This window comes from Tiliqua scincoides, chromosome 3, assembly GCF_035046505.1.
Source record: "Tiliqua scincoides isolate rTilSci1 chromosome 3, rTilSci1.hap2, whole genome shotgun sequence".
Taxonomy (NCBI): domain Eukaryota; kingdom Metazoa; phylum Chordata; class Lepidosauria; order Squamata; family Scincidae; genus Tiliqua; species Tiliqua scincoides.
In genome coordinates this window covers 80812589-80837013 of record NC_089823.1, presented here as the reverse complement: position 1 = coordinate 80837013, position 24425 = coordinate 80812589, and the positions used below count along the sequence as shown (strand labels likewise).

At 42.5% G+C, this 24425-nt stretch overlaps 1 protein-coding gene across 7 annotated transcripts in view; it reads left to right on the top strand.

Moving 5' to 3' along the window:
- FRMPD4 (FERM and PDZ domain containing 4) overlaps positions 1 to 24425 on the top strand; it is a 351306-nt gene that overhangs the window by 303908 nt on the left and 22973 nt on the right. For all 7 annotated transcript variants that reach the window (XM_066619178.1, XM_066619173.1, XM_066619174.1 and 4 more), the window contains 5 exons: positions 10473 to 10577; positions 12423 to 12530; positions 16903 to 17034; positions 22664 to 22783; positions 23167 to 23303. In XM_066619178.1, coding sequence (XP_066475275.1) covers positions 10473 to 10577; positions 12423 to 12530; positions 16903 to 17034; positions 22664 to 22783; positions 23167 to 23303 — 602 coding nt within the window. The remainder of the gene's footprint in view (positions 1 to 10472; positions 10578 to 12422; positions 12531 to 16902; positions 17035 to 22663; positions 22784 to 23166; positions 23304 to 24425) is intronic.

The following is a 24425-nucleotide window of genomic DNA, read 5'->3' as shown; positions in this document are numbered from 1 at the left end:
GAATCAGGTGTACCTAGCTTTCATGGTGGTTGCGTGTGGAGAGTATTTGGTGCATCCGAGGAAATGAGAAACAGGAAAGGTTGTAGGGAAGGATTTTAGGGGTCCCTGGTCTGCCAAACCCAGTTGCTGACTAAAGATGGGGAGAGAAGGGGAGAAAAAAGGGGGGGAAGAAGGGAAAGAGTTCCAGGTGCAAAATAGTTACCTGTCCTGCAGAGCAGTTGGATGGGTGGGAGTCCTGTGTGGAGGACCCTCTCAGTTGTGTTGGTCCTTGGAGGGGAAGCCAGAGAAAGAGACATGTGGCAGGAAGCCCTCTCTTAAAAAGGGTTTTGCGACAGAGCTGAGCTGGATGGTAGCTTGTTTACTGCCACACAGCGGGGGAAACATTGACAAGATCAGGATGTCCCTTATCAGCAAAATTCAATGGGGTCTAATGGCTGGCTTCCTAGCTGGGGGAACTTAAACAATACAATGAGTCAGCAACACACAGAAGGCAGTTCAGGTTTGCATACAGTACTTAAGCAGTGATTGGGTTAAAACAATACAATGAATACAGTAATGTAGGAGACACTTAAACAATGATTTACTATGCCAGACTTCTTCCTATAATATGTGAATCATAGGGAGGTGGATTTTGTAACCATGAGCTTGTGACTTGACCAGAGTTTTGGAAAAGTGTGCTGGGAGAAGTTTGGCCTGCATGATGTTTTAGTCCATAGTAACATAACCAGACAGAGAGAAAATCACAACTAAAAGGAAAAAGGGGATTTTCACGTAACATAGGGGTGGAAGGAGGAGGAGAGCAGAGGGCAAAATTTACTTGCGCTGGAAGAGAGGGGGAATGGATTTTGAAAAAGCACCAAGCAACCTACAACACTAATCATAGACTATTTTTTGTCTTAGTTTCTGCTCTGTATAAGTTTAACATAGACATGAACTTTAATTTATATTTATATTCCAGGTTTGCCAGTATCTGTATATATCTCATTCAGCCACTAGAGATGCTAAATATAATACAATGTAATGGGATAATTTCTTTTCATTACATTGCATTACATTCAGCACCTCTAGTGAATGGGTGTATATACCCATGCTTGGACACCCAGAGGTTCAACTTTTGAGCTATTTTTAGCTCAGCGGGCTGTATAAAATCCTCTGGAGGGTCAGATGTGGCCCACAGGCCAGGTTTCGGAGACCCCTGACCTAATCAATATCAAAATCCAGCAATTTGTAGTGTTGTGTTTGTCAGTATCTGTTTCAATTCTTTTTTGTGTGGAGTATTCCCGTTGGCTGAAATGTATGTTGTACATTTGGTACAAGCAATTGTGGATCCTCGCATTCTTCCAAGGTTCTGCTTTATGGTAGCCAGGCAGGAAGGGAAATCAAAATTCAGGTGTCCCAGGGAAAGGAAGTATCTTCTTACTGAGATATCTTGGTTTGTCCTTCACCCCCTTTCAAATGAGATTGGCAGGACTTACTCCCCACTCCCCACTTAGGGGTGCCAACTCTGATGGAAGTTGTTCCTGGAGATTTCTTTTTTTCTTCAGCATAATATCATTAAACCAAGGGTACCCTGTTAAAATCTCCAGGATTCTTTTCTCTACGTGTCAGCAGTACCTAGAAATCAATACGGATTCCTATAGAATTCAGGTCTGGTTTAGAGGGTGAGCAACTCTGCCTTCCATGATAAAAAGAGGAGTTTGGCTTGGTATCCCAAATCAGAATGATAAGTACATGACCTTAGGGCACAGAATTGGGTAGGGTCTTTGTGAGTAAATGTTCCAACTTCAACCAATAGCTGTACCAATTTTTTTTTCTGACTCTAATGTATATGTTCAAATTGGAGATCACCACAGATTCAGTTTCTTCCATGTTTTCCATCACAAGGCCATTTAAAATGTATATGCATCTTTTGTCCAATTATTTCCTGAGGAAGTTTTAGGCAGCCAATGGGTAGAATAAATTGTATAACATGTGTGTGCTTTGTTACAAACACCACTACAACAACCGAGGTGAAATTAATATAGAAGGACTACTCCACAGAACATAATTCACTCAGTGTCTTCCCTATTTGTTTGCTTAAACTCATTCATTCTCAGTTTAATTACAACCCCAACCAAACAGGCTTCTTTTGTACTTCCTGTCAATCTAATAAATCTTTTTCAGGTTAATTTGAATGTCATCTGTACTGATAAGGAATGGATTTAAGAGCTTAATCGTTTGAAGCAGTTTGAAGTTTTGCTCTCTGGGAAGTTTGTTTGATTATCAGTTGAAAACATTTTTGTTTTGTAAATGAGTTATCATTGCAAGAGGTATTTTATTAGGCTGGGGCATATTTTCAATTAGATCAGTTATTCATTGTACTGTGCATTCAGGCTTCTGGAATGAATTTCAATAGCTGACCTGATAAAGTCTCTTTTAGGAAAGCTATTAAATTCTCACAAGGTTTCATGCTGTGAGGGAGCAGCATAAGCAGCAGCACTTTCTTCTGTTAAGTGCCTTGCAATGGATCACCTTTATTCATTCACAAGGAATTCTTTTATTGTAGAACTCAACACTTATATAGATAAACAAGCTGCAGACAATAAATTACGCAAAATCATACAAACTAATATCAGCTTGTGATGTTTTCTGTGGTTTTATGATTACCTGGTGATACTGTATTATTGTTGGAACATATTTTAATATACCCCCAAGCAGTCTTCAGGAAGTACAGTGCTCATTGCATCCAGATATCCAGAGACACTGCTAGGAAAATTAGCATGACTGTACTGTGGTCTCTGTTTGCTATAAGATCTGCCAGCAGATGCACAGTAAGAAAGGGAGGGGGGGTCTCTCCAAGGATTTGCTCAAGGCAGCAGGTTAGGGAGCTAGGATGAGATCAAAGGGATGGCTTGGTCGCTGTCTTCCCCGTCACCTATTGCAGTTCCTTCTGCTTCTCAGCTAGTTCTGCTTGCAGATCTGCCTCTCTTCAGAATTCCTCCATTTATTTTCCAACAGTGCTCTTCTATGATGGTTCTTTCATTGTGTTGGTCAGGTGATCAAGTGATCAGCCACCCAAGGCCCTGTTGCTGCCATGTGCCCCCCCCCCATCAAGCTGTCTATTTCCTCATTTAACTCATTCCTCACATGGGTCTTTTCAACAAAACGAATTGTAGGAGCTGAATTGTGGGAGCTCCCAGTGTATCTCACACTTCTTGTTTTGTTGAAAAGATCCACACAAGGAAGGAACAAAGTGAGGTGTTAGGGAGCTAGATAACCGTCTTCCAGGGGTTTGGAGGGCGTGTACAGTGGCAGAATCTTGCTCCCCTTATCTTGCTCTTTCCTCATGCAGAGGAAAGTTCCCAGAATGGTTCCCAGAATGGGGGTTCAGATTACCTAACAGAGTGCTAAGAAGCCAGAGAGGCAGAGAAAGGAGCTACCTATGGAGCTGCTCGGATCTGCTCCAGCTATTTAGCAGGCACACATCAAGCTTTATACTATGTAAACCTGCCAGGACCAGGAGTAGGGGTTAGGATATTGCATGCACTGTTTGTGCTGATCCCACCCCCTCCTGGTTCCAATCCTTCCCAGTTCTGCCCTCCCCATCCAGAAAAGCTCCCATCCCAGAATACCCTTTCCCTCTCCCGCCCTTTGTGCCACCCACAAATCTCCTTCCTTGGCCAGCGCAAGGACGGGATCTTAGGCTAGCAGGCCACCCACATTGTTGTGCCAGTGCAGCCAGTTCACATGCCAACACAAATGCACCGCAGACACTTGCCTATAAGTCGATCCCACAGATAAGTCGAGGGCAGGTTTTGAGCCAACAATAACGGAATTTTCTATGACCCTCGGATAAGTCTTAGGGGGTGTCTAAGTTTTGTCTGATTTTACTCGAGGCCAGATCCTGAAAAAATAACCCACCACTAATTGTTACCTAAGAACTGTAGTCTCTAATTTATTAAAAACATAGTAAAAGATCATAAGATACATTTTTATTCTTTTTAAATTCTGGTCTTCATCACCTTTTTGTAAGCACTATGAGAGTATGTGCACTGTAAACAACATACCAGTAAAACAGTGGTTCCCAACCTGGTATTCATGTAGTCCCAGGGACACTCAACGGGACCTTTAGGGGTACTTGAAAAAGAATGGAATAATGGTAGAAAAAAGCAGTTCATGCTCCAGAATGCCTTGCAAGACAGGAATGCCTTGCAGGGACCAGCAAGACAGGGAGGGAGGTAGCTAGTTGGCTGTGAAAGCCCCACTAGTTTTTGGTCATCAATTCATGTATGAACCAGTGATTGAGAACCAGCACAGTAAAAAAGCTGAAACATAATGTGGAAAGTGATCAATCACCCATAATTTCTCAGCACACTTCTGGTGCAAAACAGTGCAAAGGCAGAGTCTTCTGTTCTTCAAACAGATAAAAAGAGAAAACACTCTGATATGAAGCCTGGGCTTTCATAGAGAGGAGATGAGGGCTTGTATTATTAATTACAAACATTTTGCTAATATGAAGGGTACAATTTATGGAAATAGGCTGCCAAGGGATATGCAAGTGAAAAAGGTTGGGGACCACTGCAGGAGAACCATGAATCAAATCCACCTTTAAGGTGTCTGGTGTGTTAAGCCAGAAGCTCTACGTACAACATACAACCCAAAACACATAACTGGGAATGTGCAGTTCAATTCACAGCAGATAGATGAGATATTTGCAACCCTTTTTACTCAGAAGTAGATCCACTGCTTTCCTTGGGTGTTATTCTTAAGTAAGGATGCATTGAATTGTAGCCTGCTTCAGATGGAAAGGAGGATTCCCATCCTGGTGTTTCAAAAAACAGACCTGCTTTGCAAGCATTTGCAAAGCAGAACCAGGCTGCAGCAGAAGGAAGGAGAATAAAAGGTTAACAAATTGCTTCTAAGGAGCTGTGCCTGCCTCCTGCTTGAGAAACCTGGCACCTGTCTGCCCTTGAGAAACAAAACTGCTCAGAGTTGAAAGGCTTTGCCCTCTGATTGACCCAGAGATAAGGCGAAGTGATAATTGGAGCTTGATTACTTGGCAGAAATTTCAGGTACTATGGTTGAGAGTATCTACTTTTTGGCACATTTGTGATGAACTGGTGCAGGGGGCCTGTACTGGCATAAGGCATTGTTAGGATTGTGCAATTAGTAAATTGTACAAACTGCTATTCTGAATAATGCTTTTTGTAGGGTTGGTGTACTGGGAATTAGTTTATGGTACTAAGGGGGTGGTGACCCAAAAAGGTTTGGGAACCACTGACTTAAAGGGACCATGTGAGAAAGGAGAAAGGTAAAGGGGTGGGGAAGCAGATCACTGCTTTCCAAATGGTGACTAGGGGAAAGGGAAGCAGTGCCAAGCCATGTGGAGCCTCTCATTCCTTCCTCTTACTTCCAGCTTCAGCTGCCCTGGGCAAAGCCTCTTATCTCTACCTGCAACCTCTTTAAAATGATCTAAAACAGCAGAGCATGCTGGGAATCCAATATACCAAGCCACCTTGAGTGCCCTACAGCCTTGAGTTCCCTACCAGGAGAACAGCAGGTTTAAAAAAAATTAAGTAAATAAATTTTAAACAAGACCCAGACACAGAGAGGAAACTGTGCCCAGGGCAGCCAGAGCTGGAGGTAGAAGAAAAAGGACTCTAGCAAGTGCTGTTGCTCAGGGGATATATACGAATAATACCATCATGTTATATATCACTGGAAATGTAATTTAATGCAGAATGCAATGAAACTGTATTGAAATATGTGTATTCTATCAAAAGTTATGGCCAATGAACCAGAAAATGAAAATACAACTGCCTTATGGAACAAAAAGTGGATTTACTTTACTCAGAACTGATTAGTAAGACTGATTTTTCCGAAAACCAATGAGGCGCTCATATGGTACAGCATGGAACCAATAAGGTTTTGAGTCAGCTCTCATTTCCATGTATCATAATACAGTTACCCCTGTTAACTGGTAAAGAGACACTTTTTCAAATGGTTCTCCTTTTATATTTAGTAGGGGGAGAATAACTGTCCCTCTTCACCCCAGCACAGTATCTCACAGTGTTACACAGTGCTTGTTGAATTGGTTAAATGCAGGGGACACTTGTTTATTTATTTATCTTTCTATCAAATTTGATTTTGGCTAGGAGGGCGGTTACAACATCTTATTTGACCTCAAACAGCAGATGCCTTAGCTACACCACTTACTCCATCTCTCCATCTCCTGGCCCACTTGGCTGCTTTCTCAAGCAGTAGGGAGGCAGGTAGATGGAGAGGTTGAGGGAGCAGTGACAGCGTATTTCCGCCCCTTTCTCCCGGGAGGAAGAAGGAGCCTGTCACTCCCCAGATTGTCAAAGTGAGCAGGAAAGAAATCAGGGGGAAAAGTGGAGCACCTCAGTGAATAGTGAGATAGAGGGAGCAGTGAAAAGATGCAGGGTGTTGAGCCCCTCTTCTTATTTTTCCATCCCTTCCTCCCTGAGGAGGACAGAAGAAGAATCTACAGCATGAGTCCCTTGAACAAGGGACTTGCAGAGTTTCTTCAACCAACCCCGGGAGACTCCTCCTCCCCCTCCCCTCTGAACTGTGGGAAGAAAGGAGTTGCCAAAGCTGCCACCAGTCGTCAGTCAGATGCATGCTATTGGGGTGCCCAGATTTAATATTTTCCCCAGAGTCCAACCCTATCAGGAGCCAGGCACTGAGTAGACTTCACCTAGCCTTTGTTCCATGTTCCAAAAAGTTGGCTCTGATAGCAGCACTATGAAGGGGGGAAAAATGTGTTGGGGAGACACAAAATAAAAACCAGTGACTGTGAAATTTGTTATGGAAATATAAGCAACCTTTTTGCTGTTTTCATGATAGAGTTTGAAAACTCATCTGATTATTTAAACTTTTTTATTTTCCAGTGTGTTGATTTGTATTCCGGTAATTAGCTGAATTGTCATTTATGGCTATTACTTAGCATAGTTCATGTACTTACTGTTATGTAATGATGAAGTTCATTTAATAATAAAGGTGAGGCTCTAAAGGCCTGTATTTCTGTGTTAATCGTTTTTCCTGTATAACTGAGTGGAGTGTTTCATTCTCACTGAATTTTAATAGGATGAAATTACACAATGCTGACTTTGGTGTAAAAAAAACCCCTCTTTATCTTCTAAATATATACAGTTTTTTTCACTGTTAATTTAAAATCTCTTATACTTCAAGTATGTAACAGTCGTTCTTGATTTATAAGATCCAGGGATAGCCCAAACTGATCTGGCACCCAAGGTGCTGCCAAATTCTGCCTGACACCCATTCCATCACCAGCACATGCCAACATCTCCCCCTCCCCTGCGCCTGCAGCAACACTGCTGCAGCTTCTGCTGAACTGGTTAGGCAGGGAGGACTCTGAGGTATAACCAGTGAGGAGCAAAGGCAGTGGAGCACATGAGCCTGCCCCTGCCCATCTTTTTATGCATTATCCAGGAAGAAAGCTTAAGAAGGGGTTGGGGAAGCATCACATTGGAGCAGCAAGGTGGACTGGAGAAGTGGTACATAGGTGGGCATGGGGCACTTTGCACACACGCCCACCAGCTTGCTACCTCCCCAGTGCACCTCTTGAAGCAAGTTTTTTCAGCTGGCCTCATGGCTGGGCTGACCCTGATATTGTTGGATAGTCTTTCAAATCACTGTGAAGGCAAATAAAGGGATAGAATTAGGCACAAAGGGCCCAATCCTATCCAACTTTCCAGCACTGGTGCAACAGCAATGCATCCCTGAGGTAAGGGAACATATGTTCCCATACCTTGAGGAGGCCTCTGTGACTGCCTCCTCACCACAGGATGCAGTGCATGCCTCATGGGCACAGATGCACTGGCACTGGAAAATTGGATAGGATTTGGCCCAAAGACTGCAGTATCAATGTGAATTGCACGTAGCGCAACTTGTTATGATGTTGTGGTTGCATGGTCTAGATGTACTGTCAAAAGGGCTTTTGGGTCATTAGGGACTGAACTTGTTCGTTTTGCATGAGGAACTTAACCCATCTGTCTTGATTTTCCTATGATGCTACTGTAGTTGAGTTGTGCTCTGTACATCAGTCACAATTATGCAGCTTCCTAGTAAGTTATTGTGTTTTATGTACTATTAAGTTTATAAGGTAGACAAATATCACTTGTATTTTAAGGCAGAGTGGTGGCAGCGCAACAGTAGCTCAGTGGCACAGCACATGCTTTCCACACAGAATGTCAGGTTCAATCTCTGATAACTTCAGGTAAGATGGGGAAAGATCCCTGCTTGAAACCCTGGAGACCTACTGCCAGTCAGTGTGAGTATTGCTGAGTTAGCTCTAGGCTGACTCAGTATAAGATACTTCAATTTGTTCTGCCAGGAAATGATTTAGAGTATAAAAAAACCTCCTTTATTTGATTTTACAATGTTGGGGTTTACGTTTTTACCGCTGTGAAGGGGAACATAAAATGGTAACAGAGGGAGGGTGGGTCAAAAGCAGGTTGCCTCCAAATATGGTGTCATGAATGACACAGAAGTGTTAGCTTAGCTTAGTGAAGGCTGTTTGGTCTAAAACCGTTAATGCTTCCTAATTCCTTCTGCTTAAAATAATGGAGTGTTCACTGCCTGATTGTAAACTATATATTAGAGACAATGTAAGTAGTCTACATTCCCTGACAAATGCATTGCAGAAGTATAAAAACCTCCTGTGTACGGTCATTAACTGAGAATAGTGTCTTCTCTTAGGTTATTTATTGGGAAAAAATAAAAGTGCTTTAGTTACAAAGAATCAGTCAGGCCATGAACTACAACACACGGGTACACTTACACTGTATCAGTGGTCAACCTTTTTATGGCATGTGCCACCTTAAGGATTTTTGTATCTTTGACGTGCCACTCAAGCCATCCTTTCTCCTAACTCTAATTGGCCTGTATCAGGCCACAATCTTTGAATGAACTCATGGGGAATGACTCTCTCTTCCTCCTCCAAATTGCAGTGAGGTGATTGGGTGCCACATACACACTCTCCCCCCCTAGTGCCTAGACCTAGGCACTTCTGCCAGCAGAATGCACATTCTGCCAGTGGAGCATTTTGAATAGGATTGGGCTATAAGTCCCATTAAACTCAATCGGCTTACTTCTGAGTAGACGTGCACATGATTGTGCTTAATTATACCTATTGAAAGTAGTACTGATTTTTCTTACTGAGGGTATCAGTTGCTGATGCATGACAATAACTAAATGGGTACATAAAAGTATCCATCCATGTGCAGTCGTGGCTAGAACAGCAGCTTTCTTTCTTTGATTTTGTATTTATTCTTTCTTCATTTGATTTATTTGAAGTATTCTGAGTTATGAAATTCTGGAGATTCATGTGATACACTGAACATTCGTGGTTTTGTGGTATTGAAACTTTTAAATATCTCAAACAGCATTTGCTGATGGGTAGGTTAGGGAGGGAATTTGACAGCTGAGGATATGGGGGGGGGGGGAGCCTGCTGATCTTTTTTACCTGCTGTTTGCTTGATGCTTTTGTAATCTGCTGTTTTTTAGGCCACTGTGGTTTTAAGTATTGTTTTTATATATGTTTCACTGTGTATGTTTTAATCTTGTTGTAAACCGCCTTGGAAAGGCAGTATAGAAATCTTTTAAAGGAAAACATAATTACTGGAGTAGACAGTAACATGTCTTTCAACTCTCAATGATTTTATCAACCATCATTCTCATTTATGACCCTTTTCATCTACCTCAGCTGTAAAAAGCAAGAGCTTTCATTTAAGATTACATAAGAGTAATTAATTAAAGGGTAGATCACTACAGGGCAGATATTCCATTTTCACTAAGGTGTTTTTTTTTTTAACTAATTACTGTAAATTTAGGCTTGGGTATATTTTGTTATGAGGGACTCTGTGAATCAGTGCAAGGAATAAATTAGTACAAATTTTGTTCTGGTTTCCAAAAATAGGAACTAAAGGCTGGGAACATGGAAACTTGTAAACAGCATAATTGTAAATGCTGTATCTAATAAAAAGAAATTGCCAGTTATCACATTTTTAATGAAAATCTTAGAATTTGAAACTGCTATCTGAGCATTTTATATGCTTAAGCAGTGTGTGTGTGTGTGTGTGAGAGAGAGAGAGAGAGAGAGAGAGAGAGAGAGAGAGAGAGACCTCTCATGCTCTCAATTTTCCATTTTAAATAGCATCATTATAAGGAACATCCATTGACACACAGAGCACAGGACCTTGTTTCAGTTTTGTAGTCTGAATGAATGTCAGTTCCCTTGTGCATCTTTTCAACTTGTGGTATATTCCATGTCTCTTATAGAAAACTGATTTGTCCTTATTTCTGTAATTCGGCTGACAGCATATGCTGCAGAACAGTTATATTTTTGGCAAATGACAGCCAATGATTATTGTTTAGGAAAACTTTAGAAGAGACTGAGAGTTAAATCTCTGTCATATGACATGATCCTTTCTTTTTCCTCCTCTTCCTAGTCTCCTAAATCTGCATTTATCAGTGCTGCAAAAAAAGCAAGATTGAAGTCCAATCCTGTCAAAGTGCGATTCTCAGAAGAGGTCATTATTAATGGCCAGGTTTCAGTAAGTGCAAAGTTTTTTTTTGTTTTGTTATTTCCAGAGGCAAAAAGGGAAATAGCTCAATGTCACTCTGTAAAACTTTGAATAAAGGATACCATCAAGTGACTTTGGGCACAATCCTAACCAACTTTCCAGCACCGAGGTAAAGGCAATGCAGCTTGAAGAGGCCTCTGTGACTGCCAGCCAACTGCAGGGTGCAGCACAAGCCTCATTGGCACAGCTCTGTCAGTGCTGGAAAGTTAGTTAGGATTTATGCCTTCGATATGTGAAGAAAATGTGTGGTTTTGATGGCAAAACCATACAGCCATTTCTGTCATCCTACGGACTATGATTTCTATGATCCTAAGGACTTGTTTAAAGATATGGTCTTTGGTGTGGTAACTTCCTCTCATTTATCTGTGTTATTCAACATTTATAAAATAATGCTTGTTTCAATGAAATAATTCTTCATGTAAAATGACTAACATGTTTCAGAGTGAATCTCCACCATGATGTGTACATTTGTCACATAAAGTGAGATTTTGAAAGCCTTCTCTCCATTATATAAGCTTTTCACATCAACCTTGATTTCAACAAAAGAATCCTTTCTAAGCAAGCACCCCAGCAGGTGAAATCATGATGGTATTGTTATGTGAGAGGACTATACCATGTTATTAACCCAATAGTTGGATCAATGCTAACAAAAGTCTATTGACTTTTCTAAAAGGCCTCAGGGGGGCGGAGGAATGTGGCATGGTTCCACACAAACCCCAAGGTGCCCTCCCCTGAGTAAGGTGCTGCAGAATATACAACAATAAAGTTACTGTTTTTGAACACATTTTTAAAAATTATTGAAACAGATCCTTTATTTATATATATAAAAAAAAAACAAGAAAACAAGGGCACAGTGAAATCTTTCATTCCTGGTAAAATAAACAACATCTCAGTATGAATATTTCATCACTTAGTATAGGAGCTATAAATGCTTTGTTTTAAAGGACCTCTGGGTTGCTTTAGTTTTGTATCGGTTTTCCTAGCATTTCAGTTTCAAAAATCAGCGTTTGCTCCTTCCTGGAAAGAACAAACCCCCATTAGCCAGTAGTGTATTATTTACTTTTCTCCCTTTCTTGTCCTTTCCATAAACTAATTCCCGCAGTGGTTGCTCTCAGTTGTTGATTTCTATGTATAATTTTCTAAAAGGAGTGGAATATAATTATTGCCATGCTGGGCCACACCGGTAGGCCATTCAGGTCAGGATTCAGTCTATTGAGTGTAGCAAAGAAGGGATTCTCACAGAAAGGCAAAAGGGGGTATACAAGTTGCAAATGGATTGTTTTCCTGCTCAGTCCTTTTTATTCCATGAATAGTTTCCATTAATATCCCCCCCCCCAAAAAAAAAATTCCTACAGTGTGACATTGTATAGAAAATACTATTGGTGAAGGAATCCCAGCTGCTAATAAAAATATGCTGCATCTCAAATTTGAGAGTATAGGGTGGTCCCCGTATCTGTGGATCCCATATCTGCGGATTCATTTATCTGTGGATCAAGTCCACCACCCCCGCGTGACCCCTCCATAGCTCCCCTCACCTCCAGAGCTTCCTCTGAACCCAGCAGAAGCCATGTCCATCCATTTGCAACCTCTGCTGGGCTCAGACTGAGCAACTAAAAAGCGCAACTTCCTATTTCTCCATGAAACGGGAAGTGATGTTTTTAATGCCTTATAAGGCATTGGGAGGCCTGGGGAAGCCCTCCATGCCGCACGCTTGCAACACTCCCAAGCTGGCGCAAGCTTGTAAGCCATGTAACATTAACATTACATGTAAGCCATGTAACATTAGGACTAATCACAGTTTTTACTCTTTAACAGGAAACAGTTAAGGATAATTCACTTCTTTTCATGCCAAATGTTCTGAAGGTGTATCTTGAAAATGGGCAAACCAAATCTTTTCGCTTTGATTGCAGCACTTCGATAAAGGTAGGGTCATTGCCCAGTATCATTTGCATATGTTCTTAAGACTTATAAGAATAATCAAGACTATCTGAGTCCTCTCTAATAAAACTACTTTACGAGCAAGGCTATTGAAAATGTTCGTACTCAAACGCTCACCTGCATATCCAAACCTGTACCGTAAGGTTCTCTTATGGCCGTTTTTGCAGAGTGTGCATTGAGAACCTAATAAAGTTTGAACTATTTTTAATGCTCATAAAATATAATGTGGTGTTAGTGAATGAAAAATAAGGGTGATCATTTTAATGTTCGCAACTTAATTAAAATTACCTAACCGCACTAAGAACTTCTGATGTGCTGCCAGAAGTCAGCCAAAACTAGCATGAAGATATTGGTCACGATCTAAATATCTTGCAAGATGTCCAGCAACATGAGCAACGTGTGTGTTCGGGGCTTGCTAATGGCAAATTGAATTTTGTACCTTCCATCATTTCTGTAAAATGCATCTCCTGGCATAGCTAGGCCACACAGCCTATGCTGTACCCAGAGCAATTAAGGAGCAGGCTGGAAGTCTCCTTGAGGTAAGGAGATACTTTCCCCCTTACTTTGAGTAATACTCCAGCCTGCCCAATCAGGCTACTCAGATTTGTGCCAGCTAAATTACTGGTGCAAATGCAAGCAGTTCTGTGTAGGGCTTTTAGGCCTCGGAGGGAGGACAGGATATGGCGGAGGCCTCCCTCTGCCAATATGTGCCAATTCCTCCCCCATTCCACCCCTACCCAAAATGCCCTTTCCCACCTCTGCTCTGTCCCTTTGGCACCCTCCCTCTGCCCTTGGCAGAGTACTCTGCTAGCAGCCATCGGTCAAGAGGCAGTGCTGGTTGGCCAACACAGCTCTTTCCGCTGGTGCTGCTAGCTCTTGAGTAGTTACAAATGTGCTTTATAGCATGTTTGCAACACTCTAGGCCAGCACAGCAGCCCCTGACTGGCATATTCTTGGAATAAGATTGCAGCATCAAAGTGATTTGCAGACTGGCATAATTATATTAGTTAACAGTTCACAGTGTGTCCATCTCTAATTCTGAACTCACTGAAACAAAAATAATTGCCAAGGGCTTATAATAGTCTAGATACCCGTCAGAGAGAGACAGAAAATAAAACAGCCTTTAGGGATGGATGAGTAATACTGAATTAAATCAGAACTGCATTCTGGCAAATTGATATTTAATTGTTACTTAAGAAACAATCACACTTATTTGAAGTTGGAGACTGATAGAAAAGATTGAAAAAATGAATTTTAGGAAAAGAAACCATTTTGGTTTATGATTATGATTAATTTAGTTAATTTAAAACCCATTTCTTCAATCTTCCAGGGGCAGTTCACAATGTAGAATAAAAACAATAAAGCACAGTTGATCAACAGAGTGTATAAGCCAGAGTTAAATAAAAGTTGGAATAAGTTTTCCACCTGAAAGAGTTGAGTCCTAGGAAAATGAAAAAGGTTTCACCTAGTTCTGAAACAATATCAGATGAAAACGTCCCAGGAAAACCCCCTAGGAACAGAAGACCAAAGCCAGAGTGCCACCTCCAAGAAAGGCCCCTCTCTCTCTGGTCACCTCTTGCCTTATATCTGACCCAAATCATGTCTTCTGAAGTGAAACTTGGATAGATATAGGTAGGCTGTTCTTTAGAAGCAAAAGTTAGTAGTTTCAAAGTAATGTTTTACTGTGTATCTTGCTGAAGGTGGAAGCATCTATAGCAGGGGTGTCCAAAGTTTTTGGCTGGAGGGCCATATCATCTCTCTGACACTGTATCCAGGGCCGGGGGGGAAAAAAGAATTAGTTTACATTTAAAATTTGAATAAATTTGCATAAGTTTACATCAATGAATATATTAAAGATGAACTTATATGAATGAATGAAGGTCTTGCAATAGCTCAAGGCCTATAAAAGGCCTTGCACAAAGCAAGGCTGGCCTTTCCTTTGCTGCTGCTACTGCATCACAGATGTGAAACAGCAAGCAGTGGAGGGAGCCCTCATCCCACAGCTCCTGCAAGAGGTCAAACAGTCGCTCTCACACTGAGAGCAGTTGCGTTGGGCCAGTGCAGGCTCCAACAAATCTCTGGAGGGTCAGAGGCTCATTGGAGACTGGGGACTCCCTGAGGGTTGCATTGAGAAGCCTCGAGGGCCGCATGTGGCCCTAGAGCCGGGGTTTGGGCACCCCTGATCTATAACAATATGCTGGACACCAGAAGCATAATTTATTTTAATATTAGGAGAAGCCCTTTTTTCCCTTCACTTTTGAGAATATTACAATACATGGAAACTACTTACTTTGCAGGCTGCCCACTTGTTCCCACAATGGCCCCAAACTAACTACAGTTATGTCTTAGGCCCACTGAAAGCAAGGGACTAAATTTTGGGAGTGAGAATAGGAAACAGCAAGGGGAAGAGATGGTTCAAAAGACTGGAAGATTCTGGAGCAAATTACTATGGTGCAAGATGAGGAATTAAGGTGCGGAAGGGGACATAAGTTGTTGTTGTTTAATCCATTCAGTCGTATCAGACTCTTGACAACTTTATATCTTTCTATGCCTGTCAAGCACAGCTTCTTTCAAATGTTGAACGTTCATCTTTGTATCAGTTTTGATGGTATCAAGACAGTGCATTCTTTGCCTGCCCCTTCATCTTGTTCCACTAACAATTTCTAACATCATTGACTTCTCTAGTGAGTTTGCACACATGACAAGGCCAAAGTAAATCAGATGCAGTCTTGCAATTTTGGCTTCTAATGATGTATCTGGTTTTATACGGTCCATATCTTCTCTGTTGGTTACTCTGACTGTCCATAGTATAAGTAACAATTTTCACCAGCATCACAAATCAAAAGCATCAATTCTTATTCGGTCAGCTATTCTTATTATCCAGCTTTCACACCCATAAATCATTATAGGGAAGCTATTGCTGTAACTAGTGTGCCTTTTCTATTTAAGGACATATCTTTGCTTTTCCAGATCTCATTCATGTTGACATAAAATTATCCATTACTTTGCGCCCACTCAATAGTGGGTGCAGAATCAAGAAGCCCCTTTTGGCTACTCAAGGACTTCTCAGGGAAAGGGGACATAAGTCCCAGCTTACTCAAATAGGGCTTCTCAAGTTTGTGTCAGCCATTTCACTGATGCAGACTCAAGATGCCCTGTGTCGGGCTTCTGAGCCCAAAGTGGGGCATAGGATTCGGTGGAGGAGATCACTGCCAGTCCCATCCCCCTTCTGGGCCTGTCCCTCCCCCATTCCACCCTCTCTCCACCCAGGAACGTCCCTCTAATGCCCTCCCACCACCCTCCCCAAGCTCTAATACCGCTCAGCAATTACCTGTGCTCCGGCAACAGCCAGGGCTCCCTCTGCAGCATTGATGGGGCAGCACAGGTCTCCCTGCTGGTACTCTCTGGGTGGCACAAATGTTCCTTATGGCATGTTTGTGACAGCCAGCACTGGTGCTGCAGTTGCAGTTGCAGTTGCAGCACCAGTGCTAGGGCAGTGAAAGATGGGGCTGTTAATTCCCTCCACCCTGAATTCCCTCCACCCAAATGTATTTGATTTAGGGCACAATTGTATCCTGTGCTGGAACAGGCAAGCCAAGAGGCTTGCACTGTATCCAGCTAAGGATAGTGGCCATAAGCGGCTCAGCCAGGGGCAAAGGGAAACTTTCCCCCTTACCTCTGGGTAAGGACCACTGGCCCTTGTGGGTCTCCTCGGACTTGCACAACCTCTTGAGGTGCTGCAAGTTTGAGGAGAGTGGAGCGACTTGAAGCTGCTCTGTTCACCCCGGGAACGGGGGTTGGCATCTGGCATAACTGCTGGATCCCAGCCCCGCCTCTTGCTGCCTGTCCGCCCGCCTGCCCCCAGGACCGCCCATCCTCCCCCCGCCCAGGAACGCTTCCCTCCCACCTCCTCCCCACCTACCTTTACTGCCTTGGCAAGGTTGCTCCCACGGTGGCTGGATTCAGCCTCCATGTGTCGGTGCATCTCCGTGAGCCAACTCCTGAGGAGGTGCAAATGTGCCACAACTCATTTCCCGGAATACACCCTTATATTCTTCTTTGAACATGAGTTCCACAACACACACATACAGATGTCCAGTCAGAGTAACTGGATGCCAAATAAGTTGTTTGTGGTTTGTAGAATTTTCAGTTCTAAAAAAAATCCTACATCCATTTTTTTTTATTTTAAAAAATGTTCAGCATATGACCATCCTGGGAAAGTACAAAAATTCACAACTGGTATTTACTTCCACTTTGCACTCATGTGAATATTTAAGTTGCAGAGTGACAGTAAACCAAGTCTTAGGTCCTGGTTTTTAGTCTTTTCTGGATTTTAAAAAAAATTTCTGTTTTATAGGATGTCATTTTAACACTTCAGGAAAAGCTGTCCATTAAGTGTATTGAACACTTTTCCCTGATGCTGGAGCAGAAATCCGAAGGGTCTGCAACCAAACTTCTCTTGCTACATGAACAGGAGACTCTAACTCAGGTTTGTATTATAATGTATAATACCAAAGAGATATATTTCACCCTGCAGTTATTTAGATAAATGTGACTTTCTAGAGTCAGTCCTGGTGTACATTTAACATTGGTTGAATACCTTTTGAAATTATTTTGCATCAGCTGTAGCTGTAATAGTAGTGCCAGTAGTATTTTATTACTGCGAACAGAGTGATTGAGGGCCCAATTGTGAACAGTGCACGCCAACTTACTGCTGGCGTGCACTGTCGCAAACATGCCATAAGGCACGTTTGTGGGCCCTAGCACCAAGCGAGCACTGGTGGTAGCCCAGTGCTAGCCAACACTGGGCTAGCGCTGGCTAGCCACTAGGGCTCCGCCGCTTGGCGAAGCTCCATCGGATCCAGACCCTCCATGTCAGGCTGCCACTCAGCAAGGAGGTTCTTGATTCACTGCCGACCTTTTGAGTAGATGCCACATTTTATTGTGGGTCGCTTGTTATTTCTAACTAGCTTGTTATTTTTAAGGGCCTTGGATACTCTTCAGAGAGAAAGGCAGGGAACAAACCAATCAAATAAATAAATAAATTTGTTAGCAACATGTGTTATTTTTATTTCTTATTTATTTACTTACTTACTTACTTAATTTTTTTGCTGTGCAAAAATAAAAATCATCATATAAATATAGGTGGGGCCTCCATATCCACAGATTCTGCATCTGTGCATCTGCATCTGATTCAACACGGGTTACCCAGACTCACGCGGAGCCAGACTTGGCCCCACCTGAGCCCTCTGGAGCCCTCAGCTATTAACAGTTACCGGGGGGGGGGCGCAGGATTTTCAGTGAGAAAACAATGCAGCGCTAGGGTCAGCCTCCTGCATCCCATTGCTAGTTTATAAGCAAAAAAGAAGCACAGAAGTTTAATTTTGTTTAAAAAGTTTAATTCATGTTTAATGAATCATCTAATTTGACTTTAATTCATCAGTGTGACTCACTCAGCAATGATCTTGTGAGCAGAAGAGGGATTTTTAAAAGTCGATTAATATTACAGGCTGGTCACTCAACTGTTCCAGACTGGGGAGAAAAACATAATGAAACCATTCTTTACCTCTAAATGCTATCTTTTGCCGTATTGTGCCTTTTTCCGGGTTGCGTTTGGGGCAGGCGCTCCTGTCATCCCACTGTAGTGCAGTATGATAGCTTGATATTTTCCTTAACTGGGACAAGCACCAGCATTTGTCCATGATTATGAGTTACAGTGCTAATAAAACTACATGTTACAGAAGAAGTGTGGCTGCTGCCAAAATAGCAACCTCACACCTCCTCCTTTTCTCCTTCGTAACATGTAGTAAGAACACATGAAGCAGCCACATTTCGCTGCCCCCCCCCATTCCTCTCCATCCAGTGAAGCAGAGTGGGAGAAGGGATTTTCACAGTGCAACAAGAACACACCATGCATTCTCTGTAATGACATAATTACAGGTGAAGAGGAGAAATGGTTTTCTTGCATCTCTGATAACCTGAAGTTCCACCCTACAGTAAAAGCTATTATGTTATCTTTGAGATAAAATTAAAAACAATTTACACCTTTGTAAGGGATCTGTTGACTATTTCCTGTCTTCCCCAGTTGCCCATATTTCCAGTAGTGTTGAATTGGTTCCCTTGAACCTATTCGAACTATTCCTCTTGCCTGATTGTTTCAGTAATAGTATATCCATTTCTACAATGATGAATGGTGATGGAGAAAACAGTGCAGGGTGACTTTATTTATTAGACCATTCTTGGAGACCCTGTGGGATTCTTAGAAGCACTTGGCTGTGGTCTAATTCTTCTGTCACTGGAATCATTATTTTCTCTGTTACTTGTGTCGGGAAGGACTAACCATTTAAAAAACTCACTGCAGGCCAGCCTAGATGTGACTGAAGCAGCCAGTTGGACTGGCAAGTTGTAGGAGGGCAAGTGAACTGAGAAAGGCCACCCTGCACGATGTATATTTGCCATCTCCCTCTGGCCTTCTGCCCATCAAGGCACTTGTCCGCCTTCTGATTCTCTTCTAGCTTGCGGTGAGTGGGAAGATAAGGGCAGCAGCAGCCTACCACTTCCTCCAGTAGCACCGCTGCAAAGTGATTGCAGTGGCAGAGCTACAAGCAGCAGCAACAAAAGGGTAATCTTGTTCTGATCGCTCACTTTAGAACAGCATTGCTCAGCTCCACCTCCTTCTTGCAGGCCAAGTTAAAAGGCTAGGTCAACCAGAAGGAGACAGTACTCGCCTCCTCTTCCTTACCTTCAGCTTCAGGCACTCCCTCCTCCCTCTTGTTCCACCCAGCCTTGTTAAAACAAACTGGGTCAGTGGAGCATGCTGGGAGTACTCAGCATGTTTCACCCATCCTGCTTTTGAACAGGACTGGTAGGAGTAAGGTAACAGCAGAGCTGATGGTAAGGGGGAGGAGGGCTCCAGATTACTGCGCCTCAGCCCCTTCTCCTAGTGGACCTGACTGCTTCTGGTGAACAAGGGGGAAGTGGCCTCAGCAGCAACAGCAGTGGTGGGATGCACACGTACTAATGTGGCGATAGTTTTTTTAAGGGGTTGCATACTAGCAGGGGTGGTGGATCTGCTTCAATTCAGGCAGCAGATCTGCTCAGGCTGCTCTTGATTTCATCAAGTACTACTTAGTCAGACTCACAAAGAGAGAAGTTGTGGATCGAAAGGAGCTTGCTAGAGAAGAAAGAGCATTGGCTGCAATCCTATGTGCACTTTCCTGGGAGTAAGCCTTATTGAATGCAGTTGGTCTTTCCCCTGAATACACGTGCATAGGATTGCACTGTGTAATGAACAAGATGAAGTGAGACTTTATTGTTTAAGAGACTAGATTGACAAGCCTGTTTTAACAAACTAATCTGGGCATGTTTCAGCCAAAGTTAAGCACAGTGCCTTGAAGCAGGATTTGTTTCAGTGAGTTTTAAGCATATGCTTTGTCTGTAGAGTTGCCTCTTTGTAACCCAGACAACCTTGGTACCTTTAACAGAAACAATGCAGCAGGCAAGGTTGCCACAGCTGCACCTCTTGCCCCGTTCCTTTCCAGATCCCATCACTCACACCCTTCTCTCGAATGCTGGTTTTACTGTTGTCTCACAACTAACAGAAGACCAGAACAAACAACAGGGTCTAGGAACAACTGGGGCATAAAGAGCAGCAGCAGCTAGTTGTTGGCAATCTTCAGTCTCAAAAGACTATGGTATCGCGCTCTGAAAGGTGGTTCTGGCACAGCGTCTAGTGTGGCTGAAAAGGCCAATCCGGGAGTGACAATCCCTTCCACACCGGGAGCAAGTGCAGTCTGTCCCTGGTCTGTCTCCCTGGCTATGGGCCTTCCTTCTTTGCCTCTTAGCCTCAGACTGTTGGCCAAGTGTCTCTTCAAACTGGGAAAGGCCATGCTGCACAGCCTGCCTCCAAACAGGTCGCTCAGAGGCCAGGGTTTCCCACTTGTTGAGGGCCTTCAGATCCCTCTTGCAGATGTCCTTGTATCGCAGCTGTGGTCTACCTGTAGGGTTCTTTCCTTGCACGAGTTCTCCATAGAGGAGATCCTTTGGGATCCGGCTATCATCCATTCTCACGACATGACCGAGCCATGTCGTTGGAAGCATGCAGCAGCAAGCTTCCGTTAAAGGTTATTGGTGTGTTGCAAATTGGAAAAATTCCTGTGTGGTATTAATAATTGCAAAATGGCACCTCTGTTTGGATGAATGATACCCTTGAATACCATGTTTCATTTTCTTGCTAATGAAGTTGAAACCCGTTATATTAAGCATTGATTTTGGTATTTTGTTTTGCATTAGTTAAATGTAGAAGTTCAATCATGATGATACTTTATATATATAAAATATAAAAATAGGTCATCAGAGGTGAATACCTATTTCTCCTTTTATGGTTTTGTTTTTCCTTTACACATAATATTACTTTTGGAATATGCCCTCTGTCTGTGCTTATTTCCTTACTGACAGAAAAGCCCTTTAGTTATTTAGATGGTGGATTGCTGAAACCTTTCTAAATGACTCCAGCACTTAATGTAATGTCTTGATTGGAGATAACAGGACCTAGCCAAAAACTAATTGAGGACCAAATTCTATCCAACTTTTCAGCCCTGGTGTAGCCATGCCAATGGGGTGTGTGCTCCATCACATGGTGGGAGGGTAGTTTTGGAGGCCTCCAGAAGGTAAGGGAATGTTTTTCCCCTGGCCTTGGGGCTGCATTGCAGCTGCACTGGTACTGGAAAGCTGGATAGGATTGGGCCCTGAATCACTGGGGTTTTTCTTCAAACTTTTATTCATTGTTACTCACAAGGAAATTTTCTCCATTATTTCTTGACAAAATCTCATTCCATAAAGAAGCCTTGATAAAAAAAAAGGTACAAAATTTGTACAGTGTTGGGGAAATTAGCTAGTTGATTCTAAGGCTGAATGCTTCGTAGAGGTAAACAATCGTCCTTAGCTATCACAACATGCTCGTTGTGTAAACATGCAGTCCTTCCACTGATAAGAAACCATCTAAGCTTTTTTGTTTCATAATAGATGGCATCCACTTGTCTACAACATTTTCTGCTTGAAAGGACTTCCTGTTTAAGTTTCTCACTACTGTGCAGAGGCCTTTTGTTTCATCTGAAAAATTTGGGAAGTAATTTGTGTCTCAGCGCCACAGGGCAGCCCAGTCCTGGTCTGCCTGGCGCCTGGCACCCAGGCACTGAAAATGGCTGCTGCAGCATTCTGAGCGGTACCTGGGCAGCGCTGGTGGATCCTCAGGAGAAGGGAACTTTTGTCCCCTTCCCTGGGTAAGGTGAATAGCCCCAGAATAGGGCTACTCAATTATATGGCGACCCAAGGATTGGCATAGAATCAAGAGCCTCTATGTTCGGCTGGCCCAACATGGAGGGTCAGGATCTGGTGGAACAAAGCTCCCCTGGTCCCACCTTCTTCCTGCCCTGCTCCCTCCCTGGCGTGCCTTATTCCGCCCCCTCCCCACATTCCGCCCACCTCTCCCCACTCCAGAATGCCTTCCCCCCATGCCCCACTTGGCAGTCCGTGCAACCGCGGAGCAGCAGAGCAACAGCAGTCTACCAGAGCTAGCCCAGCTGAACTAGCACCGGTACTGAAGGCTGCAGACATGCCTTATGGCACGTTTGTGACAGTGTGTACCAGCAGAATGCCGGTGCGCACTGTTTAGGATTGAGCCCTGAGACACCAGAATGGTGGATCAGGATCCTTCAGGATCATTGATCAGCATTGATGTTGTCAATGGTAACAGCAGAAAATCAAAGGAAGGACTAGAGAGAAATTCGAGACTTTGAATTTTTGTTGTTGGTTGGTGTGTAGTTTTTTTTTATTGTACTTATGGATCTTAAAAAAGGATATTTTAATAATTAAAGCTCTCATTGACCACAGACATTGTTATGATGAAAGTCATAGCTCAGCTGAGCCTTTAATTGTGACTCACAGTTTGAGAAATGCTGGGTTCAGAGATTAGGAGGGGTGTGACTGGTCACTTGTGTTTTATGATTGATCCTTCCTTGCAGTTTTGTTGGCTTCAGAGAAGCCATCCAGTCATCTCCAGGGTTGTGTGCTGCCGAAGACCAGGAAAGCTAAGTTCTGATATGCGTGTTCTGTTCTAGGTGACCCAGAGGCCAAGCTCCCATAAAATGAGATGTCTCTTCAGAATCAGTTTTGTCCCAAAGGATCCCATTGACCTTTTACGAAGAGATGCAGTTGCCTTTGAGTATCTATATGTACAAGTAAGTTACATTCGCATAAATGTAGAAATTTTGAGCAGGGCTTCTTCACGCAAACCTTCGTTTATTTAAAAAAAAGTTTTTTCATAATTAACATGTAACGGGGCAAAGCACTTTGAAAACTTTTTTGCTGTGGTGCAAATGATAGTAGAAATGACATACTGGTTTGCATGATCGCAGTCTTGAAATACAGGCATGGGTTGAGATTACTTTATTCTGCTCTTCAGGACGATATACCTGCCCCTCCTCCTCCTCATCATAACAAGCTTATCAAGTAGGTTTGGTTGAGAGAGTAATTTGTCTAAAAAGGCAACTGATAATGCTGCGTTTCTGTTTAAAATCAGAGATTTTTGAGTCTAATGCTCCCTCTGCTGGTTCTTTGGCAGAGCTGTAATGATGTGGTTCAAGAGAAGTTTGGACCTGAGCTCAAATATGATATTGCCTTGCGACTGGCTGCATTACAAATGTACATAGCAACTGTGACAACGAAACATACTCAGAAAATCTCTCTGAAATATATTGAGTAAGTATTGAATGCATGTTTCAGAATGGCATCGTTCTGTTGATCTGCAAGTCAAATTTTTCTCTGAAATGGACCCTGTTGCAAAAGATCGGCAAAAGGCTAATATTTTAAGTGGTTTATTCGGCAAAGCCCCTGTAAGAACCTTGACCATAATGCAAAGAGGTTGGGTAGTTAAACCATGTGTTTATGCCCTTTGGGATGGGTCTCTCCTAAGTCAACGTGAGGCAGCAGTAACTTACATCTTAAAGCATCACTGGAACTACTGCACCAGCATCACTCATTTGACATTTAACTTACCTTTGCAGTTCAAATCACCATTGCCTTCTACCCACAAATAGACAATTACTATTAATTAATTAATAAACAAAAATATGTTGAAGTGAAGGAATCTGTTTTACGTCCACAATCCAGCAACACATGTGCACACTATCCGTGTGCAAACTAGAGTCACACATGAGTTTTCCATTAGGAAAACCTGTTTTCATCAAAACTAATTGTTAAATTCCTCAAAATAGAAAGTATCTCTAGAGCATGCACACCATTTTTTTTTCCTGCGCTGACTTTCAGTAATTGTTTTAGGAAAGACCTTGTAGTGTGAACTAGAATATCATGTGTAAATAAGGCTCCCATTTCTAGTTATGAAGACCAAGCTCTGTGGTCAGATGGAGGTTTCATAGTTTCAGTAGCTGGCAAGCATTCCTTACATGCAGAGTGCAGTTTTACTAGATTGTGGCTGATGGGTAAAATGAAAGTATTCTATTTTGGGTTATTTAGTATATGTTACAGTTATCCATCTGTGTACTATTCTTACCTAGAGAATAGTATAATTATTTTACAAAGCCAGGCTATCCTTTTTCATTAGTACATTCACTATGCAGTTCTAAGCATAATTACTTTGAAGTAAATCCCATTGGGGCTTATGCCCTAGGAAATGTGCTTATGATTACATTGTACATTAGGTTTACCATTATACCGCTACAGCATTTGTACTTACACTACAATTTTATTTGATTTTGCATACTATATACCATCAGTTATTTATTAGTCTCATGTCCCAGGCTCTACCCACATCTAAATGTTTCAGACACATAATTTGTTTCCAGGGTTGGCAGACATCCAGGA